General features: G+C 40.1%; 1 protein-coding gene across 1 annotated transcript in view; it reads left to right on the top strand.

Moving 5' to 3' along the window:
• Nucleotides 1–628: 628 nt before the first annotated feature.
• Nucleotides 629–23,673, top strand: part of LRRC43 (leucine rich repeat containing 43) — a 28,842-nt gene continuing 5,797 nt past the window's right edge. The window contains exons 1-11 of the mRNA XM_018556789.1: nt 629–715; nt 2,620–2,862; nt 5,087–5,197; nt 5,297–5,436; nt 7,522–7,760; nt 10,504–10,682; nt 16,205–16,672; nt 17,212–17,296; nt 18,088–18,179; nt 18,719–18,803; nt 23,284–23,420. Coding sequence (XP_018412291.1) covers nt 629–715; nt 2,620–2,862; nt 5,087–5,197; nt 5,297–5,436; nt 7,522–7,760; nt 10,504–10,682; nt 16,205–16,672; nt 17,212–17,296; nt 18,088–18,179; nt 18,719–18,803; nt 23,284–23,420 — 1,866 coding nt within the window. The remainder of the gene's footprint in view (nt 716–2,619; nt 2,863–5,086; nt 5,198–5,296; nt 5,437–7,521; nt 7,761–10,503; nt 10,683–16,204; nt 16,673–17,211; nt 17,297–18,087; nt 18,180–18,718; nt 18,804–23,283; nt 23,421–23,673) is intronic.

Genomic DNA, 23,673 nt, shown 5'->3' on the forward strand with positions numbered 1-23,673 from the left:
CAGTGCACATGCGCGCACAACATCTCAGCTATCAGAAGACTGGTGGAGTTTGCCAACTGCTGAGTATTCTGAAAATGTGCCTGTATAGAGCACTTCCAGTCTTTCTGTTCGGCAGTGTAACACAGTCTCGTTGAAATCTCCTGCTGGCGAGTGACCAGAAGTGATATAGTTGGAGATTTCCACAAGTTGGCCATTTCAATAGAAGACAGGCAATAAAAATCTGCCATGGGTTCTATCCCCCTCACCCCTTTATCCACGTAAACAAAAAGGTTTGCCTTGACTTCTACTTTAAGTACATAGCATACTTAAAGTTAAATAAAAGTGGATAGACTTTTATGAATTTATGTTCTTAAACATTGTAATTTGTGTTCATTTTAAGTCTTGCACTGAGAACGATAAGAACATCTGAGACAGTAAATTATTTACAAACGTGAGAAGTAAATCCTGTTTGGTGAAGATCACAGGAATACAATGGAGCCATTCATGAACTGACCGAATCCCAGGACCTGGGGGTTGCTAAGCAACATGACGCTGTTTCCAGGCAGCAATGTTTCCTGTGATACACGTGCTTCACCCTGCGGACTGAGCTGTTCACATACAGGGATATTGACTCTGCAGAAAGAACACCATGCCAGGCACCACCGTCTATGAAGCTCTGACAAGACAGCTGAGAGCCCTGGGTTTACACTCCTTCCCCTGTGCTCCTGGGAGCTGGGTAAAGCATATCACTTCTCTTCTCAGCTCTAAATTCTCATATAGAGATTGACGTTAATTTCTAATATTAATAAATATCTCTTTCTAATAGTCACATACAGATAGAGAAAATTGTCTTTTACATTCTGTCCCTCTGCTAAACTGTTTATTTCAAAGTGCATCTAAGCCCCCTGTTCACATCTATGCGATGAGGGACCATGTGATCTCATGTGACGCTGGCATGATGCTGCGGTGCCATTATTTCTAAGCTTTGGTTCACACCTGTGTGATGCAGCTCCACACATGCATAGCATCGCATTTTTGCATGTGTTACGTTGGGAAGCCCATTTATTTAGTTGTGCTGCCTACTGTGCTTAAATTGCACCAAAGAAGTGCATGACCCTTTTTTTGTAATCATTCAAACGAATGTCCTACCTACCATTATGCACAGTAACGTGTAAAAAAAAAAAGTGCTCCAATTCACATGCGATGTTGCATCACACAGGTGTGAACACAAGCTAGGGGTCCAGTCACACTAAATTGCACAGTGGGCCCTCCAGCTGTGCTTTAAATACAAACCCCAACATACCTCTACCCCTGAGAGTCATGCCTGTAACTCTCAGTCTTGCAATGCCTCATGGGACTTGTGGTCCCACAACAGCCGGAGGGCCGGAGTTGCCCACCTCTGCACTATGGTAACACATGTACCACAACAAGCTTTACCGTGCATTGCAGAGCGCTGCATTAGAACACCGTGTTCATTTTGATGCGCCCCAACACAGGGAAAATCACTCCTGTTATATTTTATTTTTTTTATACCACGGTATATCCTAACACACCATGTAGCAATACAAAATAGCAATGGATATACAGACCGTGGGCATACGTTATAGATACAGGATATTACTCTTTTTTTTTTTTTTCTTGAACTTTTGTTATTAAATCCAGTGGGGTGGAGGTTTGGGAATAGTCAACAAATTTTTAATCTTTTTTTTTCTGGATAACAGTGTTGCTTTTTTTTCAGTTATTCTTTGGTGGCTTGGTAGGCATTTAAAAAAATCCTTTTAACAATTCACCAGGTCTGGAGGTATATATGTTACTTGTTACAATGAGGGCAGGCAAACACATAAAGGTCCCTTCCCAATATTCCCACACCTTATCCAGGGCATAAATGGAGTGGAAGGGTCTGGTGCTATTTATCTTCCAGGTTGGTGTTTTGAGAGAGGCACCTTACAGTTTTATCCTGCCTCATGTGTGGATGGACAGGCTCTTACTCAAATATTTGGTGCTTATACCCAGTGATCCAAAAGATCCAATACATAATGGAATCCTTAAGCGAGCCTTTTATCAACCAGGGTGTCCCTGGTCTTCTCAGGGGTGCCTCAAATTTTTGGAGTAGTGGCACTGTCATGTGAGGGGGGCAATGAAGATTGATGTTAAGGGGGCTCCTGGTGTAAAAGGGGAACTCTAATGTGAAGGGGGGGTGGTCTTGATTTGAAGGGGGCACTTTGATGTGAAGGGGAAAACCCACATTTTTGTGTATTTTTGCATGGGATCCCCCCTTAAAATCTATGACATTCTATGACATGCATACTTTTAAGCGGTGCCGTAGACCATAGATTGTTATATATTTAACTTACCCTATTTTTTTTAATGCCACATATAGTTTTATTCCTAAATACTTGAGCAGCAGCAGCAACCTAAGGGGAATAGGTGATAAGGGTAGACCAGTATTGCAATATAGAAGAACTGTCACATGATGATCAAAACACCCTCTCTAAATACCATGGGATTTGGGTGTGTTGGTTGGTGTACAAAACCACTTTTTTATGGATGGAGTTACTCTAAACTGTAATTAATTTATGTGAACTAAAATATACAACGTGCATCTTTCCTGAAGCTAATATTTGGTTTAATTTCCTCCAGAACAAGTCCAGTCTTCTGAATAGAAAATCTCCCTGTTCAGACTGGGAAAGCAGTGATCCAGAAGAGGAGAGTCAGGACAATCTGAAAGACCTTCTGATTCAGCATGGTTCACCTTGGGAGCTGGATGACGGATGCAGTCCAGAGGCTGAGCGCATTAGGGAGCTGGCAGTCACATGTCCTGACGTTATTACTGAACAGTTCATCCATTCATACTTCAGATGTATAAGAGTGGTAGACCAGGAGGTGGGTAGATGTGAGCCAGGAGTGTGCATTTTAGAAATGTTGCTGTTTAAAGAAAAACATTGGAATAAATAATAAATAATCTGTGTATAGACTGTAATGAAAGATTGTTTGAAATCTCTAAATATAATTTAGTGTCAATGTTTTGGTTTCCTGTCTTTGAAAGAGCTGATAGATATTGCAGCGATCTCATGCTAATGTCTAAATGCCATAAAGAGTTTGATCTGCCAGAGCAGTAAACAGGTCATCAGTCTTGCTTTGGATATAAATGAGTAGAAGGGGATTTCTATTTTTACGGAAAGTGGAAGAAATCTTCACAGGCCACTCTCCTTCCCCAAGTTACTGATGGGCATGGGTCTTGTAATTTAGAAGTTCCGCCAATCAATTGCTTTAATAGCATTGCCAAGACATTGCAAGGCTACAACCCTTAGAGAGCACCACTTTCTCCTGTAGGGCACAGCCTGGTTATAGAAGTCCTATGTGTTTTGATGAACTTGAAAGTCCACTACACTAAAAAGGAATAGCTCAGCAGCACTGCAGCGAAGTAAACAGTGTAGCTGTTCCTGGTGGTAGCCTTGGGGCTGCTTGCCGGTGCTCCTAAAACAGCTGATCACTGGGAATTCTGAACAGGGATGCCCACACATAACAGTGGCAAGTCATGTTTTTTTCAATGGAAACCTGTACTGAGAGAAACGTGGGGGCTGTTTTTATCAAACTCCTTCTGAAAATGCTAGTTGTCTGCTTGTCTTTGATGTTAATACTTTAAGTCACCAACATAGAAAAATCAAGTAGGAAAATCAAAACTGCTGATCTAATCCCTGTCAGGAACATAAAGAAGAACTCCAGGATTTTCAACAGTTAACCTATGCAGTGGGGCTACCCCCGAACTGCAAGGGTTAACCTCTCTCCCCCTCTATTCGGCTGTGATATATCCTCCAGCTTCTTCACGTGTAATAGACCTGTTAGACGTGATGACTTAATGGGTCCTTAGACCGTTGGAGCCCCGGGGACCAGGACCAGTCTAGAAGCCAGGCGGCATGTACACTGAGTGGCCAGATTATTATGACCACCTGACGTTTGAAGGCAAATTAGCTATAATTTTGCGCTGAAGTTGCTAGAGGGCCAGACCAATATAAATAGGGAAGCAGGCTGTTTAACACGACAGTAGAAGTGATTTTTTCTGAAGATATGGGTAAACAACGCGATTTAACAGCCTTTGAACGTGGGATGATTGTTGGCACTCGGAGCCATGTAGCGAGTATCAGCAAAACAGCAGAATTTGTTAAATGTTCAAGAGCAGCTGTTGTTAAAGTGTTTAAAGACTGGATCGTCAGCTGAAAATCTGGGTCTGAACGTGCGAATTGTGGCCGTCAGCGACTAGTCAATGTTAGGGCAGAACGGAGAGTGGCAAGACTGGTACAAGACAACAGAAGGGCAACAGTGCAGTGTCAGATTCCTCGCATCACCTTTCAACATCTCGTGGAGTCACGAGGCGGCCCAACAAAGTAATCTCGTGGAGTCATCTCGTGGCCCAACAAAGTACTGATGGGGTGGTCATAATAATCTGGCCACTCGGTGTATATTTTCTTTATTTGTAACTCTAAACCAAAACAAGCCATTACCTTTGCAGTGCGGGGGTAGCCCCACTTCAAGGGTTAACTTTTGAAAATCCTGGAGTTCATTTTTTAAAAGATATGAAATTAATTGAAACAGCTTGACGGTCACCAATGACAGCCTCCATATTTCTGTCTCCTTTAACCTTTTTTCCTGCTAGACAAACCCCATAATAGTCAAAATGTAAAATGAAGTCATAAAAAACTGTACAGGTATTTAGTGATAATCACACCTATATTGAATAATCCCTAATAATAATTGATTAAGACAGGTAGTCATTTCAGCTTATTTTTACAGTTTATTGCGATCCTGCCAAAGGAACAATAGTGTAGTGATCTATTGCTTCTAGGGAAGGCAGCACAGAGCTGGACTGTATTGGCTATATTCCAAGAAGAAGAGACTGTGGGGTTACACTGTACTGCAGTGCACTCGTAAGGTACACCTGTCTTGAGAGAATTATGTAGGCTGCCACTGCTGAACTCTCCTTTTGAGAATGCTAACTGCCTGGCTATCATGCAAATTGTATCATAAGTATTTCTATATTGACAGGTGCATGTAAATCCTTTTCCTGACTGTAATCCGCTGTCACGTCTGTCTTCTTTTCCTTATACAGGTAACAGAAGTGGATGATGAGCTGCTGAAATTTCACAATCTTGAAGAACTTGTCTTAAGTGCTAATAAATTAACAACAGTCTCTTCCTGCAATCTTCCACGGACACTGAAGGTAAAAATGTACAACAAAACTTTTTTGCAGATTTTGCTGTCAGTAAAACTAATTTCAGTGAAATCAAGCTTCACCCTTGTTTCTTATGATATGTTTCAGGTGTTGGAGTTGTGTTCAAATCACATTTCAAGCTTACAAGATCTTACTTTAAATTCTCCTCCGGTGTTGCAGCATCTGGGCCTTGCCCATAACAAGATTCAGCTTTCTTCAGAAAGTACATACCTGACAGCAGACTTCTGGTAAGAATATAAGTTTCAGAAAACAAGGCCAGCTTCTAAAACATAAGGGCTCATTCACACCAGCAGCATTAGGCTGTGTTGAGCAGCGTTGCCCAGTGCAGTCCCAATGCAAGAATAAGGGCAAGAACAATTTGCCTTAGGTCCAATGGCTTCTGTTATACTGAATAAAAGTAGGACATGGTGCATTTTTGTGCAGCATATTCCGATGTGCTGCATACAAATTAATAAAACAATAATAACCATGCATTGCAACGCCCATTTACAACACACATTTGTGCATGCATGTTATGCACACAATACTTTGCATTGTGTGGTGTGCATTAGTCCTTGGTGTATATTTGTCAGTATGTGCCTTTTGGATTTGTCTAATTTGTAGAATTATCTGAGAAGGAGGTCTAAAAAAAAAATCATATCACACAAGAGTGAGGGAGTATATATAAAAGGGTATAATCATTCACATGCTTTAGGCAGCATGAATTTAAAATATGGTAATGGCACCCCATGGACATGACAGTGTGCAACATAGTGTATGCGATGCTTATGATACCATGCAGAGCTCAATGTAATTGAATAATTTCTCTATTCATACACAGCTGTCATCTAGAGCAGCGGCACACTAGTGTGCCGTGAGATATTGTCTGGTGTGCCGTCGATTAATCGTTAATTTCTTTGATCGATCAAAAAGTAATGTTGGCTCATGAACCAACATTACTTACTTCCATGTAAAAATACAATAGATTTGTTCTCTTGATATTTAATGGATACATCTCCGGTAACCTAAATTGAGTTAGTGGGATCTGTAAGCACGACTGCTTTTCAAAATATATAAATAAAATCTTGTCTCAATCCCATTAAATAAAAACTAGTAGTCAGAGGTGCTACAAAGATTCCTTTTTAAGCACTTGCTGACTGGGGTGTTAAACCCCCTTTCTGTCCAGGCCATTTTTCAGTATTCAGCGCTGCGGTACCCTGGCACTTATTCAATCATGCAATGCTGTACCGAAATGAGTTTTATTTTTTGGGGACAGATAGAGCTTTCTTTTGGTGGTATTTAATCACCACTGGGATTTAAATTTTTTACTATATAATGAAAAAAGTACCGAAACTTTTGAAAAAAAAAATATTTCCCATGTAGTTTAAAAATGGACTTGAAGTTAAAGGAGAGCTATGGGGTCAGGGCTTTTCCCCATAGTTTTCCTAAGGGTAACGGGAGGATATAAACTAGCGTCCTCCCATCACCCAAAGCTCAGTATACCGCAAGCTACGGCTCGCGGTATACTGAGACGCCGCAGCCGGGACAGATCCAGAATTTACTGTCAAGATCTACCCAGCTGCGGGATTGATAGCTGGTTCTGCCTATCTATAGGCAGAGCCAGCTGTACCCGCCCCCTCCCCCATATGTTCCGCCACTCAGCGCTGGAGGATCGGACAGGGGAGGGGCGGAATCCCTGCAGGGAGCCGTGAGTGACAGACTCTGCAGGGATAGATCGACAAGTGAGCGAGCGACGATATGTGTTCCCTCACTTCCCGATCTATTGAGCCGACAAGTGACGGTTTTACTCGCCTCATAGTTCTCCTTTAAATACAAACAAGCACAACTCAAGCTAGCACTTTTTAAGCAGGTACACAAAAGTTGTTTTCTTTTGCAAAAAAGGTTTAAATCATTTTAAAACCCACAATTAAATGAGTTTTTGTCCCAACCCTGTAACTATCAAGTTTGGTGGATAGCTTTGCCTGCTGCAAGAAATTAAAAAATAATGGATCTACTAACAGTGAATAAAGCTTACAGGGGGACTCAGAAAGACCAATAACTCCTGTGTTAATGTTAGTAACAAACCGCACTATATTAGTGTTTTTTATAGAGTGTTTATAGACTGTGTTCTCAAGCCTTCTAGATTGGTCCTCAAGATAGAATTAATTTATTAGCCAACATTAGTAGATGTCGTAGTGCCTACTGCTATTAAGATGCTATGGACTATGTACTTATCTTACTGTATAACTGCACCCATTCTATGTTAAAAATAAAAAAACATTTTTGATTGCATATTTCTATTTTATGAACTAAAAGCCATATCTGTCTTTCAGGCCAACTTTAGTTTCCCTGGACCTCAGTTTCAATGACCTCACAGACCTTTTTGACCTAATCTCCAGACTTTGTACCTTGCATAAACTGCGTATCCTGGTATTGCAGGGTAATCCTCTGACCTTTATTCCTGCCTATCGAGGCTACACTATAGACAGTTTAAAAAAGCTCTGTGTACTGGATGATATTTCAATACTGCCAGATGAAAAACACAAGTATGCTGGACTGTTTGAGCAAAAAGGTGAGACTGGGTTAAACTGATACACTAAGACCACCATTGCATACAAGGTGGCCATAATGTGATGCAGCATCCTTTTATTGCAGCTTCCAGTGCCACTGGAGTCTCTGAAGTTCCTGTGCAAATACCAACTTCCTGAAAGAGTGTACATTATTAATATTATTATTATCTTTTCAATCAGTTACATTGTGGGGGCTTCAGATGCAGTCCTCAACACCTCTGAAGCCCACACATAGTACAATAGAGCATAGCAAGAAAGCAAACAGCAACTATAATGTTTCACCTTTACTGCTAGCATACAGAAACTTACACCGTGAAATACCAGCAGTACCATACTGAAGCCACTAGACTTCTGTAAACCAGCAGGGAAAAGCAGCAACATGTCAACTATACCAGCATTTATGACCAGCATTTTGTACAGAGTAGTAGTAATGTGGTCCAATGTGTGAGAAAATATTCTACTTTCATGCGGGCTGTCAAAGTAGCTCTGCATGTCTGCAGGCATCACAAGCTGAGCACCAATGATTGATTTATAGGCAGTGGTGTCACAAGGGGGGTGCGGCCCGCACCTGGGTGACACCATTGGAGGGGTGACACCAAAATGACTGATAGTCATTTTGGTGATCACCCCCCTCTGAAAAGTTGGGCGCTCGGTCATGGACTGAACGCCCGAGAGTATCGGGAGAGAGGTGGGGACACCGGCGGCATACCTTATCCCTCCGGGTGACTGTCCCTTCTTCTCTCTGGCGGCGTGCATCACCAAGATGGCCGCCGGCAGGTATCAGAAGATCGCCGCGCTTGCGCGATGACGTCTCATATTCCATCATTCTTTAAAGTAATATGAACTTGCATTACATTAGAACAATGACAATATGGAAATAACACACTAAACACTAGTCTTAAAAACAGGCTTCCATACCTCCCAACATTCTGAGATGGGAATGGACTACAATCTCACATTTGGTTAGCTAATTCGTATTGAGATTGTAGTCCATCACAGGAGCGAGATTGGATCGGCGACTACTTTAGAACACACACAAGGACCATGGGGAACAAAGTAGCCACCCTCCAGAAGGAAGGACAGTCTCAGCACCAATTCAGAGATGATTTGAGGATCTACAGCTAAGCGATACACAAATAAGGTACAGTATTGTTAATAGTTAAGTTCCTTGAATGCATTTTTAAGATTTAAATCCTGCATTTAGTGTCAATTTATGGGTATTTATGAAAACTGCTTCACTAACTAGAAAAAAGATATTGGTATTAGTAATGCTTATTTAACACTCACTTCCGGCATGTTCATGGTCCGTGAGTCAAATAGTAATGTCAGATAAAGCCAGGAAACTAGAATTTTTAGAAGGATTACAGCAATGACAGCCTCCGTACTTTATTTATAATAGTTTTACTTTTATCTGGCATTTGTTGCTGACTGAGGCAGTGACAGCTAAGTAACCAGTAAATGTCCTGGTAAATATAATTAAATCATCCTGAAAGGACACGACTACCGTATTGATTGATAAGCGAATTCATTTATATGGTGCTTCTTTAGCAAGGTATGGGTAGATGCAAGACATTTTTTTAATGCATAATTTTGATAGCTTTTTAAATCTGGTTTAATTAGAGAATAAATAACAGTCAAAAAAAACAGGGCAAAGACTAATAGTAATGTATGTATGCTGTAAGATCATTTTAAGACGACATCTGATTGATTGTCATGTGTTACCTCACTTGGCAGATCATGATTCCATTACCTAATATGCATGTCCTTATATTTTTAAGGATAAAGAAGATGGTGTGATTTTATCCTCCTATTTCTGATACATTTGATTTATCCTCCTATTTCTGATAAATCAAAATGTTCAATCCATAATTCAATTTTGGAACAAAATATTTAAACACTTGACAGCTGTCTTAAACATTTGGTTACCTAAAGACCCATGCTTTGCCCTTTTACACCTCAAACAGCCCTCCTGTTGCTTTAACAACTCATATTTTTATGGCGGATAAACAGACAATATCACACGCTTGGAAGAAACAGTTTGTTTCTTTTGGAGAGACACAACGGAGAATAAATGCCATATTAATGAATGAAAAACTGGCAAGTATTCTCACCAACCCACATAAGAAGTTTCTCAAGTTTTGGGATCTTTGACTCCAGTATGTGCACCCTGATCTCTCGAGGACATACTTAACTTTCTAACATTCAGTTACACTACTGGGCGGCTACTCAAGAGAGGCTTTGACGCTTCTTCATCCTTTCTCATTTCATCTTTTCCTCCATCTAATTTCAGTCCTTCCTCCTTTCTAGTATACAATTTAGAAGAGCACTAGGGATCCAGCAAAGGGTAAACGCCCCTCATGAAGAAAACATTTGGTTTTAACCTCATGTGTTCTGGGACCAGTTGTTTTTATCAAAATTGACCTGCCCATTGTGTTTATATTTTACGTTTCCCTATACTGTGTTTCTGTAATGCCTCCTGTCCCCAATGGACTTTATTAGCTCTTCACTTGACAGGATTTTTGAATTCTGATTGTTGCTGATGTGTACTGATATACTTTTCTGTTTTATATTTTTGGAAATGTAATACAAAAATAAATATTGAAAATGTAAATATTGAATAATATAATTATTAGTATAAGAATAGTAATTAATAGTCTTGGACATGTAATGATGCCTTGTATCCATTATACAGCAACACATCTATTGCTGGACAATGCCTATAACATATTAATGCTCTTCTTGCAGAGTCTCTGACTAATAAAGCAACATTGTTTGTGCACATTGGAAAAGTTCACGGAATTCCAAATCCAAGCAATGTCACAGAACCACAAAATGCAGGCGAATATCCCGTTACTACAATTAATTACCGTGTTCGCTATGAGTTTATTGAGGACCAGGACAGAGGAGAGCTGCCTATTTGTCAAGTAGGTTGAATAAATAGTTTTCTAGACTTTCAATATCATTTTTCTATGGGGGTGTTGTCTCTAATTATAAGTTGTCAGTCACTTAGTTGATATAGTGGCATCTCTAATTGCAGATACCCTACATAAGAATGTTCAATGTTGAATACACATCTTCCTGTCCCCAACAGAATACTCTTTACTTACTCCATAGAGCCACAGTCTATAAAAGGCTATGGCCTCCTTTTTTTTACATAATCATTGTTTATTGAAAGACAGAACAAAGTAGTGCTTTATAGTGTACAGATACTTCAAATCGCCATCCAAGCATATTATAAGACATGTGGGTGGACACAAGGTCTGCAGCTAACGATTATTTTCATAATCGATTAGTTGCCCGGTTATTTTTTCAACTAATCGATTGGTTGTATTAAAAAAATTATCTCTCTCTCTCTCCTCTCTCTCACTAATCGATGATGAGTTGCCAACTATTGCCAACTATTCTCTGCCCATTGTGCTTATATCTTACATAGATATAGTCGCAGAGGAGAGACAGAAAAAAAGTATAGGAAGGAAAAGAGAGTATGAGAAAAATGGGAGAGGATAAGGGAAAAAAGAATAGAACGAAAGGAGGGAGCATCCCTCTGCAAACACTTCCTATTGCCGTTCGCTGCACTTTTTTCTCCTGCGCGGCTACGCAGGCCCAAAGAACACAGTGGTCTAGCCCTTCCCGATATCTATTTGTACTACCTAGCTGCACATTTGTCTCACATTGTAGATTGGTGCAGGCATAGTACTTTGAAATTATAGGTTACTTTAGAGCAGGCTTTCTCTCTAATTCCTAAATTCTCTAACTCCGGACTCTACCTTGGTGTTCTGGTCCCCTTCCCCGACATATTAGGCTGCACCCTACTTTGGCCCAACATGGCAGGTTGCCCATTTAGCTCTTCATGCCAGATGATTCTCTCCCTCCCCTACCCCCTGTGACGGACTGAACCGTCACTGGGGCTGCTGGAGGAGCCTGAGGGCTAGCCTCCTTCCTACTGACTATGCACCTAGAACTATGGAGACCCCCATCAGACCTCTTGGGGTTACATGGAACTATTATCCTAGGTTTATGTGTGGAGTGAAAATACTGCATGTTTCCCCTGACATTACATTTAAGTGACCCTGTGTTCATTATAGGCAGCAGGCTGTCTGGAGTGACCATTGTTTGGGATGATCAAGCTCTTATCTAATTAAGGACATCCATTAGGTTCAAAGAGTGTCTGTGCTTAAAGGAATTCCAATGCGGCACCCGGCTGCCTAGGGGTGGGAACTGTTCAACACACTGAACTCTTTCGGGTTTCTCATTCCTTAGTGGATCTACGTGGCCATCGTTAGTGGAAATGTCACAAGATCAGGCTCTCTTCCCTTGGATTTTTGGAAACTATGTCAATTATATCATTTTTTTCTCTTCCCTACCTCCTTCGTCTTCTTTTGCCTGCCCACTGTTTTAGAAACAGGAATGCTCACCGCCTGGTTCGGTGCACCATGTCCTCTCACTTTGCTATAAACTACTTCTTATGCCAGACCTGGAATTACCCCTGAAGTTATGCCGTGCTATGTGACTGAGAACATGCAACAAATATAAAATAAGTATTATCCCTATTTGTCTGCAACAGTAAAATTCTACTTGACCTCTAAGCTACGTATAGAGTCATAAAGGGATTCTGAAAATGGTTTGACACATCAGGTTTGCAGATTTCAATTATACACGTGAACAGAGTAGTTTGCCCATCCCTACTTCCAACCTGGAGGACCAGGATACATCTTCTTGTCTTGGTCATTGCTTGAGACTTTCTCAACACAGGTGACTTCTAAATCTGAGTATGCATGAAGATCATTTTGTATGATTTTTTTTTTTTTTTTCAGAACATTCGTTCGGTTTTCTAATATTGAATAAGTTCAAGTCAATGATCACTTTTGATTATAGTGACAGAAAAAATTAAGTAGCAGGATGGAAACTTTTTTTTACAAATAAACAAAATTCTAACAGTGAATTAACTTTTCGTTCATGAAACTCCATTTATTCTAAAATCAATTATTAAAATCGAGCAAAATGTCTAACAACATTCATTTTTCTGATTTCTGATTTTCGAAAGACGACATTATTTGCAAAAACGTTTGCACAAAAATCTACCAGTGTATACCCAGCTTAAGCTACTGCAAGTAAATCTCTTAGGGTCATTTGTCCTTGTAAGTTCACCTAGACATCAAAGTAGCCATACTACTGAAACCTAGGAGGTATGACTCCAAATTTTGATTCCATATTATTTTGTGGCCATGGGCAAAATGTAGGCATGGAACGTAGTAAAGTCAAAATGAGATAATTTCTAAAACTTTAACAGTGGACACTGTTGAAGTCTTAGAAATTTTCTTAAGAGAAAAATGGGTTCTGAGGTTGTTTTCTTTTGCTTGCTACCGTGGGTTTGTGATCCTGGTGTAGGTTATGGAAATTGCATTTCTCTAACTGTAAAGTCTACATGGAGGATGTGATCATCCATTCAGCTTCTTTATTATGATCCCTGGTTCACATGGTTCACATCTGCGTGTTCCAAGGCCACACATCCAGGGAACATGGACCCGTGTGCACCACGTTTGCTGCACAGCCGCATTGATTTCAATGGGGTCATATCCGCACAGCAAAAAGGCTCCTGCAACGTGCCCCCTTTTTGTGGAATGCACAGGCCGAGTTCTTTCTGACGCAACTGTGCGTGGTTGCATACGCGGAAAACCGCGTGATTTGCTGGCCGCGTTTGGGGTGCCATTGGAGATTAATGGCACCACAAGCACGTTTCGTGTTTTGTGCTGGAATATAATGACTTGTAACTATTGTCTGTATGTGTAATAATAACCTAGCAGCCACTGGGGTTGGGGGAGGGGGGAGCTTCAGTCATATAAGCAATCAATACTTGTGAATTCACCCACATACAACACAAAGAACTGCTGGCAATCCATCAAAAAACTGTCGTCTTCATTTTGTCTAAAGAGACGTTTTCCTTTCATACAAGTTCTCCCAGACCTCTGTTGCTATGGTTCATTAATCTCCCTATTGTGACCAGCATGGTAGAAGAAATATCAGCCTTGGAGTACAGATTTGGAGGTTAGAGCAGAGGAGATATGTGTTGAAACTAGATAAATGCTAAAAAAAAAGTAATACAGTGAATGGGAAATATTAATTGGATTCTGTGTTTATTTTGTTACTGCACGGAGAAGCCAGTGCATTGTAGAGCTTACCATGAAGTTTATCTCATTGTGATCCTCATACAAGTGCTGTAATTGTTCCCCTTTTAACCTGAATATTTAGCATTGATGTGCAGACCATCTGATTTTATTAGATTTGGAAATTGCAAGTTTGTCCAGCGTAACGCTAGAGAATACAACTGTAACAGTTGTGCCATGTTGAATATATTTCTTGATTAACCATACCGTTCCTTGTTTGATGGAAAAAAGGTTTGTGGCTGTTAGTAATCATTCCCTTTTCTCAATAGAAAGTGTGCTGCCCCTCCCCATCACTCCTCCTTTTCCTTTCCAGGCTCTCTTGCCTCTCCTCTGTTTCTGACAGTATGGGGTTGGCAATCAACACTCCTTAGGGCTAGTTCACACCAAGTGCGGAGCAGATGCAGAGCAGTTACACAATGCCTCAGAAATGCATTCAATGTATACCAATGGTATTTTGGGCTCTAGTTCACACCACAGTGTTCAGTTCCAGAGCATGTGGAAAAACTGCTGCGTGCCCTATTTTTTCTGCTCTGGAACGCACCAAAACGCATGCAAATGCATCAAAAACGCATGCAAACGCTCTGGAACGCACTGAAAGCCCATTTTAGGCTATACAATTTTTTATTTGATTTTTAAACGGCCCGGGACGCATCAAAAACCCGTCAAAACACACTGCACTGCATGTGCAGAAACCCATGCAGATCTGGTCTGCATTTGGTGTGAACAAGCCCTTACTGGTCCCCTAATTTGCAGTGGATCAACAGTTTATTACACAGTATTAGCGGAATATATTTGTGTTCTTTGTATTATTCTGAAATACAGTATGTTGATTGTGACTACCTTCTGTATTGTCACTGTTCTATCCTCATATGTATCAATAGAATTTTATTCTTAAAAAAGGTGAGCTGCATAATATTAGCAGTCGGGTTGAGCCCACAGCAGGTCTGAGAGTTGGATGAACATGGAAAGATCTCTTAAGCAACTATTATTTTTAAGTAACTGATGTGTTCATATATTGTATTGCCATTAAAGTGACACTAAACTCAGGAGTTAAATCTTAAAAATGCATCCAAGTATCCTAAATATTAACAAAAATATATATTATTTGTGTATCACTCAGCTTTATAGTCTCAAATCATCTCTGAATTGGTGCTGACACTGCCCTTCCGTCTGGAGGGTGACTACTTTTGTTCCGCATGGGCCCTGTGTGTGGTGTAAAGTAGTCACCGCTCCAAGCTCGCTCCCATGATGGACTAGAATCTCAATACAAATAAGTAAACCAAACGTGAGATTGTAGTCCATCACGGGAGTGAGCTTGGAGCGGTGACTACTTCACAACACACACAGGGAACATGGGAAACAAAAGTAGCCACCCTATGGCTTGACTGCAGGCATTGCTAGATGAGGCCATATATAGTACAAGTAAATAAAGTTCAGGTCTTAACAAATAGTATCACTACACATACAATGCATTGTCTTCTAGTAATCTCCAAGTTTTGAGTAGAGTGGGAAAGAAATTGTCTTTTTTCTATAGCTGTTTCCACTGGGTTAATTTCTCCTCATTTCATCTTACTTATGACAAGGAGGTCAACATGGCAAGTGAAGAGAAATCTCTACCTTGTAGCATAGGGAAGAGTTAGAAGTTAGAACCTCTATGAAGTTTTTATAGCTGTCTTTGTCCCCAGTGAATAGATTCCCCCTCACTTCCTAGTTACAGGTGTTAGCCTGGGGAAATATCGATAGAGAAACAGACATCATTATAATCCATACGGAGGTTCTAACCCTTACCCAAACTCACCTATGAGGGCTTGGAGCTAACCTTATCTTTACTTTGACCTGATGATTTTTATTAATCTGCCCTGGTTTATAACAGTGTTTTTAGTAGGATTACACTGGTCAACAAAAAAACAAAAAACATTTCTGGCCTGGACTTTTGCAGCTGTTTTAGACTAATTTCAGGGTGCTGATTCGAAATCCGATCTCAGATTTGCTCTATCACATCTCATTTTTATGCTACCGGCATACCCCATTGATTTTACCCGAAATTAACTCTTTGTCACTTATGATTGCAAGTTGTTGCGAGTCAGTGACTGCTTTAGTGTTAAAATATGATGCTGCATTTTTAGGATAGTGTGTTTATAATATAATTTTTTGTAGATATCCACATTTATTTAATATTTTCCTTCTGTGGGGCGTGAACAATGGCTACAACATCCGAAAGAAGGAAATGCAGTAATGACCCAGATATCTTCTGCTACATCTGTGGCAGCTTCACTTTGCAGGATCAAAGGCGCAACATCAATACCTTTGTCAAGAAGGTTTATCTTGCCTACTTTAAAGTACGACTTGGAGACCAAGACAAAAATTGGGGTCCTCACAAAGTGTGTAAAACCTGTGTTGAAACTTTGCGATCATGGTCTAAAGGAAAGAATGCTAAGCTGAAGTTTGGTGTGCCAATGGTTTGGAGAGAACCTACAAACCATTTGGATAACTGCTACTTCTGCCTTGTCAATGTAAAAGGTTTCAATAAGAAAAATAAACAACACTTACAAAGCCCAGATATCCCATCTGCCAGACGACCAGTTGAGCACTTTGAGGAAATACCTGGGCCTGTATTTACTGAGCTACCACAGATTGATGTTGAATCCCTCAGTTTACCTGCTTCTACAGATGATGATGATGATGCTCAGATCGAATATACACCATCTGATGCAGATTCTCTGTTTAGTCAGACTGAATTGAATGATCTTGTAAGAGATTTGTATTTGCCAAAGCAGTCTGCTGAATTGTTTGCTTCCAGGCTGCAAGAGAAAGGACTACTCAGACCTGGCATTAGTGTCTCCTTTTATCGTAACAGAGAAGCAGCACTGCGAAAGTACTTCCATTCAGATGGTCAACTTGTTTATTGTAATGATGTTGAAGAGCTTTTTCTCAATATGTGACTGCCCGCATATGATTTAAGTGAATGGAGACTTTTTATTGACAGTAGTAAAAGGAGTTTGAAATGTGTGTTACTTCACAACAGAAATATATATGGTTCAATCCCAATAGGACACTCTTTAAAAATGAAAGAAGAGTATCTTATCTTATTCTTGTATAGCTATTCGTATATGAGCATCAATTTGCTGTTTTTATTGAAAATGCAATATTTGATATCTCAAAAACCTGATGTGATAGACAAAAACTGGTGCCAGATTTGGAATCAGCACCCCAAAATTACCTTAAAACTGTTGGAATACCTTATGCCAGAAAAAGTGTGTTGACCAGTGTTATATTTTTGTCATTTCAGCATGAAAGGTACAAAAATAGACAGCTGACAACCCCAGAGGAAAATGTACCACCACTGAACGCATTGACTTCTCACTTTCACACTGGTAATAGAATTGTATTCTAGAGCATAAAAAAGGAAGTAAGGATGGATTGCAGCATGTCAAATTTAAAATGTTTAGTTTTAACTCGCTAAAGTGGAAAATATGTGATGTATAGCAACCATGACATGGAAAGATTTTAAAGACCACAAACTTTAAAATATTTGTTGCTCAATGTACTTACAAAAATGTTACAAATCTGTCTGTAATGTTAATTGAACTAGAGAAGAGCTAGGGATAAACTACAGTCCACTGGCAGTTTGCCTGATCATTATATACAATGCCTTGCAAAAGTGTTCACCCACTTGGTGTGTTTTCATTTCATTTTTGTTTTATTTCATTATAACCTAGAATAAAATGGATATTTGAGAGTTTGTACCAGGTGATATATACAACATGTCTACCACAATAATTGTTATTGTGATACAAACAATAATTAAGACAAAAACCCAAAACCTGCAAAAATGTTAAGAGCACCCCTGACAACGCTAGAAGGCACCCTGGCTGAAAATATAAAACCTGTGTTGAAACTTTGCGATCATGGTCTAAAGGAAAGAATGCTAAGCTGAAGTTTGGTGTGCCAATGGTTTGGAGAGAACCTACAAACCATTTGGATAACTGCTACTTCTGCCTTGTCAATGTAAAAGGTTTCAATAAGAAAAATAAACAACACTTACAATGCCCAGATATCCCATCTGCCAGACGACCAGTTGAGCACTGTGAGGAAATACCTGGGCCTGTATTTACTGAGCTACCAGAGATTGATGTTGAATCCCTCAGTTTACCTGCTTCTACAGATGATGATGATGATGCTCAGATCGAATATACGCCATCTGATGCAGATTGTGATAACATTTCTCTGTTTAGTCAGCCTGAATTGAATGATCTTGTAAGAGATTTGTATTTGCCAAAGCAGTCTGCTGAATTGTTGGCTTCCAGGCTGCAAGAGAAAGGACTACTCAGACCTGGCACTAGTGTCTCCTTTTATCGTAACAGAGAAGCAGCACTGCGAAAGTACTTCCATTCAGATGGTCAACTTGTTTATTGTAATGATGTTGAAGAGCTTTTTCTCAATATGTGACTGCCCGCATATGATTTAAGTGAATGGAGACTTTTTATTGACAGTAGTAAAAGGAGTTTGAAATGTGTGTTACTTCACAACAGAAATATATATGGTTCAATCCCAATAGGACACTCTTTAAAAATGAAAGAAGAGTATCTTATCTTATTCTTGTATAGCTATTCGTATATGAGCATCAATTTGCTGTTTTTATTGAAAATGCAATATTTGATATCTCAAAAACCTGATGTGATAGACAAAAACTGGTGCCAGATTTGGAATCAGCACCCCAAAATTACCTTAAAACTGTTGGAATACCTTATGCCAGAAAAAGTGTGTTGACCAGTGTTATATTTTTGTCATTTCAGCATGAAAGGTACAAAAATAGACAGCTGACAACCCCAGAGGAAAATGTACCACCACTGAACGCATTGACTTCTCACTTTCACACTGGTAATAGAATTGTATTCTAGAGCATAAAAAAGGAAGTAAGGATGGATTGCAGCATGTCAAATTTAAAATGTTTAGTTTTAACTCGCTAAAGTGGAAAATATGTGATGTATAGCAACCATGACATGGAAAGATTTTAAAGACCACAAACTTTAAAATATTTGTTGCTCAATGTACTTACAAAAATGTTACAAATCTGTCTGTAATGTTAATTGAACTAGAGAAGAGCTAGGGATAAACTACAGTCCACTGGCAGTTTGCCTGATCATTATATACAATGCCTTGCAAAAGTGTTCACCCACTTGGTGTGTTTTCATTTCATTTTTGTTTTATTTCATTATAACCTAGAATAAAATGGATATTTGAGAGTTTGTACCAGGTGATATATACAACATGTCTACCACAATAATTGTTATTGTGATACAAACAATAATTAAGACAAAAACCCAAAACCTGCAAAAATGTTAAGAGCACCCCTGACAACGCTAGAAGGCACCCTGGCTGAAAATGGCTGAATTAGGGTATTCTATCACACATAGGGACATTTTCATCTGTGTTAACATTCATGTTTTAGGGTCTTTGCTAACAGGACTTTGAAGCATGTGTGTATTGTAGCACTACTCAGTGGCGTCACAAGGCTGGGTGACACCCGGAGCGGTGTCCGAGTGTCACCCCGCCGAGACGTCACCGCGCATGCACGATGACGTCATTGCACACGCGCGGCAGTATTCTGATACCTCCCGGCGACCATCTTGGTGATGGGCGCCGGCAGAGAGAGGAGGAGACAATCACCCGGCGGTATAAGGTATGCCGCCGGGTCCCCTCCTCTCTCCTGATACTGTCGGGCGTTCGGTCCATGACCGAGCGCCTGACTTTTCAAGAGGGAAGAGGAGGGTGACACAAAAATGACTGTAAGTAATTTTGGTGTCACCCGGGTGCGGGCCGCACCCCCCTTGTGACGCCACTGGCACTACTCACTTCTGTTTGTTTCTTTACCTTCTATAATAAGATATGGGAAAGAGAAGAACCTGTACATAATTATATGCTACTATTATTATTATTATTATTATTATTATACAGGATTTATATAGCGCCAATAGTTTGCACAGCGCTTTACAATATAAGGAAAACATGACAATTACAATACAATTCAAGACAAGATGGTAAGGAGGCCCCAGCAATGAAATGAAATATAATGGGAGTAATTTATCAGAACTGGAGCAGACAGAATCTTGAACAGTTGCCCTTGGTAACCAATCAGCTTATCGCTTCAGTTTGTTCAGCTAAGATTTGAAAATGAAAGAGAGAGACGATGATTGGCTGGCATGGGCAACTGCTCCAGATTTTGTCTCCTCCAGTTTTGATAAATCCCACACATCTGCATAGTATATACAGATGTGTGAAAAATGTTATTGAATATGAAGTGTAGAGTCACATTCTACAGGGAAAGCTTGGAATCCCTGGGGATTCCATCAGTCGCACCAGTAGGAATATAAGGTGATATTTCAGCCATGTGAGTATGAGATTGATAAGCCTTTGTAACTGTTTCTGTGCTGGCTTATGCTCTTTATACTTTTTTCTGACTACATTTAAAAAAAGTGAGCTTTGAATGCTTAAAAGTGAAAGGTGGATGTTAAAGCATATCTAAACCCAAAACCAAAAATGGTATATATATATATATTGCAGGTTAGCAGTGCTTAGATGAGGTGATGGCATTCATTTTCTTTTTTAAGCAATTAACATACTTTGGGTACCCAGGTGGCTGCGCTTACTCCTCTATCATATGTATTATTATTATTATTACATAGTATTTATATAGCGCCAACAGTTTGCACAGCTCTTTACAATATAAGGAAGACATTACAGTTACAATACAATTCAAGACAAGATGGTAAGGAGGGCCCTGCCCCTGAGGGCTTACAATCTAAAAGAGGAGGGGGAAATGATACATGAGGTAGCTGTGGGAATGAATTATGTGAGAATGTGAAGGTTCAGTGGTTAGGTTGAGGTGGGATAGGCTTCCCTGAAGAGATGAGTCTTTAGGGAACGCCTAAAGGCAGTCAAGGTGGGAGATAGACGGACAGGTTGGGGTAAGGAGTTCCAGAGGATGGGAGAGACTCTAGAGAAGTCCTGGAGGCGAGTATGGGAGGAGTGGACAAGGGAGCTGGAAAGCAGGAGGTCAATGGATGAGCGGAGGGGACGTTTAGGGTGATACTTTGAGACAAGGTCTGAGATATATCCGGGGGCAGAGTTGTGGATGGCTTTATAGGTGACTGTTAATATTTTGAATTTTATCCTCTGGGCGAGTGGAAGCCAGTGGAGGGATTGGCAGAGGGGGGATGCAGACACTGAGCGGTTGGTAAGGTGAATGAGTCTGGCAGCTGCATTCATGATAGACTGAAGGGGGGATATCCTGTGTAGTGGAAGGCCAATGAGGAGGGAGTTACAATAGTCAAGACGAGAGATAACAAGGGAGTGTATGAGTAGTTTTGCGGTGTCATTGGTGAGGAAGGGGCGTATTTTTGAGATGTTACGAAGGTGAAGGCGGCAGGATTTGGATAGTGATTGGATGTGGGGAAGAAAGGTGAGGTCCGAGTCAAGGATGACACCTAGGACCTTGGCATGAGGGGGAGGGCTGGATAGTTGTGTTAGCAATCACAACTGAAAAGTTGGGGGAAGGTGCACGGGCAGGAGGAAATACCAAGAGCTCAGTTTTTGAAAGGTTGAGTTTTAAGAAATGTTGCGACATCCAGACTGATATGTAATTTAGTAGATTAGTGACAGGCAAGGACACTGAGGGGGAGAGTTGTGGAGTGGAAAGATAAATTTGAGTGTCATCCGCATAGAGATGGTATTGGAAGCCATGTGAGGTTATTAGTTGACCAAGGGAGGAGGTGTAGATGGAGAAGAGGAGGGGTCCAAGGACTGAGCCTTGGGGGACCCCTACAGAAAGAGGAAGAGGAGGGGAGGAGTTAGAATTGTAGGTGACACTGAAGGAGCGCGTAGATAAGTAGGATGAGAACCATGAGAGAGCAGAGTCTTGTAGGCCAAGCGAGTGGAGTTTTTTGAGGATATGTATGAAGGCAGCCATGGTTGTCACACAAACTGGACCTCAAGCATGTCTTACTTTGTTCATAGTAGTCTACATAAGAAAGCTGTAATTGTTTTTGCTGTCTCTTCAGCTCACAGGAAGTGACAAGGACACAGCATTTCTGGCAGCTATTTTCCTGCACTTGCTAAAAAGTTCTTAGCCTGAAAAAAAGGAAATGGATGCAGCCATCACATCTAAGGACTAGTAAGCTGCAATATATTATATTTTGGTTCTTGAATTTAGTTATCAGCTAAACTCCAGCTTGGTTTACTAACCCACTCCCCAAGGTCTCCGACATATATAACAATTTCTATTACAGAATCCTCTTAGCTTCTGATCTAGAGGTAATAGAAACTTTTTCTATGGTTCACTGAAATTGTTCAAAAGGAGAGCCCAAGTGGAGTTCTGTGCAGGGAGAATGTTGTCATCAATCCACCAGCTTTGTATTTTAAAATAGAAGTCTATGCTCTATGATCCTTCAGTGTATAGAGGCCATGCCTAACGAGCTTTGCATTAGGGTTTCCAATGAAACAACTTGCATACTTTTAAAGCTAATTAGATAGCATGGAGTTTGACACAACGCTGCACAGAAACATCAGGGGAGTAAAATAAGTATGTAGAATCCTTTATTTATGTCCCGGTTATGCTTAGTGCAGGGGAAATACAGGTGGAAAACACATAAAAAATCCAGTAACTATAATATTGAGCATGTCCATGTAAAAAAAAATACATTTATAGACATAAAGCAGTTGGTATCTTACGATGAAATCCATATATCAGAGCTGGTTTATCTGCTAAAAATATTGGTCATTGTGTCTATCCAGTCCTGCGATTTATACAGCTTGGCCATACAGTAGAGTCCTGCCTGGCAGGGTAGGGGACCTGATCTTTCTCTGGAGCAGCTTCACTTACAGGTCTCCTCCACACCCCCACCCCATGAGTGGACAGTGAAAGGAGAAGCTGAACAATGATGAGCTCATCTCTCTGGCACTCTGATCTCTCTATCAGCATGCTCCTTGCACTGCAACACACCTAATCGGCTCCTTATGCTGCTTCTCTCTTACCCTTTCCAAGCTCTGATGTACAGGGACTACAAGAGGCTAATAACAAGTAAATTCAGGTGCATACATGGTTTATATTTTTTAAAATGCATTAAAGGATGTATTAATGGTTATAAAGCAGCATTAATGTGTGTTTTTATATCTGTATGAAGATCAGCTTTAATCTCATTAAGAGCAAAAAAATGTATAACATATATTAAAGTTATTCTGTCCCCACATATATGCACCTGTACATGTTCTAGAGGCATCTCTGCTGTTTTTTTTAATAGCTACACCTTTTATTTTATAAAATGATGAATCTTTAATCCTTCATAATTCTATACATCAACAGGGTTATATGAATCTGGTGGATTACCTTGGAGTGAAACCATAGAGTATAATTATGAAAAGGAACATACAATTACAGATTTACTGCCCTTAAAATTGTTTCTTCTCTCTGATATGACAGTTACTGTTACAGAGGAGAAGGTAATTATATTTTATATGTCCTCTTAGAAACAATAATATGAAACGGTGCCGCTGAAAATGTCTCCCACACTTTGACAGCAAAGTGGTCTATAGCAGTGGTCGCCAACCTTTCGGGCCTCACGGACCACTAAATTCATCATTTTAAATCCCGCACACCATTAATATGAATTCTTAAGAAATATAAATATAATCTCATATTTTTTACTCATATATAAATATATTCTCATATGACACACACACACACACACACACA

This window comes from Nanorana parkeri, unplaced genomic scaffold, assembly GCF_000935625.1.
Source record: "Nanorana parkeri isolate BGI_ZX_2015 unplaced genomic scaffold, ASM93562v1 scaffold13, whole genome shotgun sequence".
In the NCBI taxonomy this organism is placed as follows: Eukaryota; Metazoa; Chordata; class Amphibia; order Anura; family Dicroglossidae; genus Nanorana; species Nanorana parkeri.